Below are 2,397 nucleotides of genomic sequence, written 5' to 3'. Positions count from 1 at the left end.
GGCGTCATGTTGATAGGCGTGGCGCACTTCCCCTGGAAAGTTCCACGGCATTGATAAGCCCAGCACCAATAAAAAACGTGTTTGGACCTCCTGTTGTTATGGCAACCGCAGGACGAGAATCGTCATTGGTTGAAGCGTTACTATGGCGACTATCCTCCCCTGGCGATCCTGTATTTGACTACCTAAAGCTCTTGGTACTTCACATCGGCTTGTAGTATCTAAGTAAACAGGCAGCGAGGAGTATTTGTTTTTCCAATCAGTGCTGGTTTGGAATACCTAAAGTGTTAACTTGTTTGTGGATCTGCTCGTGATGTAAACAATGAAACAAAACCTCCAATGACGAGTTAAGATCAAATTGATTGGTTTGAATAACAAGTGTGTATAAACTTTGCTTTGTGGTTCTGCTGGCTAGACTGCGGTGTTGTTAAAGTGCAATAATATTTAAGTGCAATCCTATTAAAGTATTAAATATGTTAGCCCAAAAGTTATATCCCGACGTGAGTACCATGTCTACTTCAGCGAACGCTATGACTCCCATGACGCCGACTTATTCCATGAACTCCATGTCCTGCGTCCCGATGGCTCCCATGAACTGTTCGCCGCAAACGCCGATGTTCGGATCCAGTATGCTGAATTCCGGCATGTCGCCCAGCATGCAGATGAATCGAATAAGTGCAAGAATGGATACCCAAACCGGTATGAACGAAACATCTCAATTAGGATATACCACAATAGGTTCGCCCATATCGAATATGAGCGCTTGCATGGGTGCGACAATGTCTAGCATCAACAATTACAATACTGCTATCGGAAGAGGTGATCTAGGTGGCGGCGATACATCCCCAAATTCGGCTTTGCAAAGAGCTCGAGCGGACAAGACTTACAGAAGATCTTACACACATGCGAAACCCCCTTATTCGTATATATCTCTGATCACCATGGCAATCCAAAACAGTCCGCAGAAGATGCTGACTTTATCAGAAATATATCAATTTATTATGGATCTGTTCCCTTTCTATAGGCAAAATCAACAGCGATGGCAAAACTCGATTAGACATTCTCTATCATTCAACGACTGTTTTGTGAAGGTTCCTAGGACTCCGGATAAACCAGGAAAAGGATCATTTTGGAGCCTTCATCCCGATTCCGGCAATATGTTTGAGAACGGATGTTACCTGAGGCGGCAAAAACGTTTTAAGGACGAAAAGAAGGAATTAATCCGAGCAACGCATAAAAGTCCCTCCCACAGTATCGACAATAGTAATAGCTCCGGAAAGAAAACGCCGTTACAACACAACGACGATAAATCGGCCCATCATCTGGACAAGACCAACGATAATAATTTGAGCTCGATGTTGAGTATTCATCCGACGAAACTGGATGTGGATCAAATGAATTTGTTGCACGCCAACGACTTGAATATGCATCAACAACACCATCACCAGAATATGTCCCACGAAGAACTATCGGCAATGATAAATCGAAGCAACCATCTGGCCTTATCCAGCGAACATCAGGCGATGTTACACCATGGTGCGATGAACCATCATCTAAAGCAGGAACCTGCAGGTTACACGCCGTCGAACCATCCGTTTTCTATCACCAGGCTACTTCCTAACGAAAGTAAGTCTGACATAAAAATGTATGCAGATATGCAATATGCGAGTTACAATACGTTAAGTCCGCTACCTAATTCCATACATTCCCATACTTCTATAGGTAATGATTATTACAACAGTCCTTCCCTATACCACACGTCATCAGGGACGACGAGTTTGTGACAATATCCTTTGGCTTAAAGCTACTTAACTCGAATAAGTCTTTTTGTTTTGTACATATTTTATGGACGCATGTGCATTGTAAATATGGTTTTATTGTGTGAAATAAGAGACGGCCGCAGTTCGTAAAACTGGTTGCTCTATTTTTCCACGTGCATTGTTATATATTTCACAAGTGTATATCTTAGTGTCGCGAGTCATTCATAACTAAATTATATCTTTTTCTACTGAAATCTCAAATAAAACTTTTTGATCTGCAATTTTGAATAAAATTTATTTATCGTGCGTACACTTTTAGACTTTTAGATTGTTTTGTAATTTTTTTATTTGTATAAAATAAAACTTAAGGGTTTTAAACGCTTATATTTTTAAGTTTGTTTTGTAAAAATGTACAAATTATATATGTAATTAATGTAAATTTTAATCAACATTTTGTGATTCAAATATGTATATGTATATTTGAAATTTGTATAATGAAAAGTACCTAGACATTTTAAAAGAGGTTTTAATTAACATAATGTGCAACTACGAACCAAAATTTGTACATACTAAATAGAAACATATATGATGTAATGTATATTGACTTTTTGTCATAAATAAATGTTCATCAGATCTCTTT

At 38.9% G+C, this 2,397-nt stretch overlaps 1 protein-coding gene across 1 annotated transcript; it reads left to right on the top strand.

Moving 5' to 3' along the window:
- Window positions 1-230: 230 nt before the first annotated feature.
- Window positions 231-2,158, top strand: LOC108915577 (protein fork head). Its single transcript, XM_018721646.2, has one exon. The coding sequence runs from the start codon at window positions 471-473 to the stop codon at window positions 1,779-1,781; it is 1,311 nt and encodes a 436-aa protein (XP_018577162.1). The 5' UTR covers window positions 231-470; the 3' UTR covers window positions 1,782-2,158.
- Window positions 2,159-2,397: the final 239 nt, after the last annotated feature.

The sequence above is a fragment of the Anoplophora glabripennis genome, unplaced genomic scaffold (genome assembly GCF_000390285.2).
Source record: "Anoplophora glabripennis isolate ALB-LARVAE unplaced genomic scaffold, Agla_2.0 scaffold39, whole genome shotgun sequence".
NCBI lineage: Eukaryota > Metazoa > Arthropoda > Insecta > Coleoptera > Cerambycidae > Anoplophora > Anoplophora glabripennis.
This window is presented reverse-complemented; position numbering and strand designations above follow the sequence as displayed.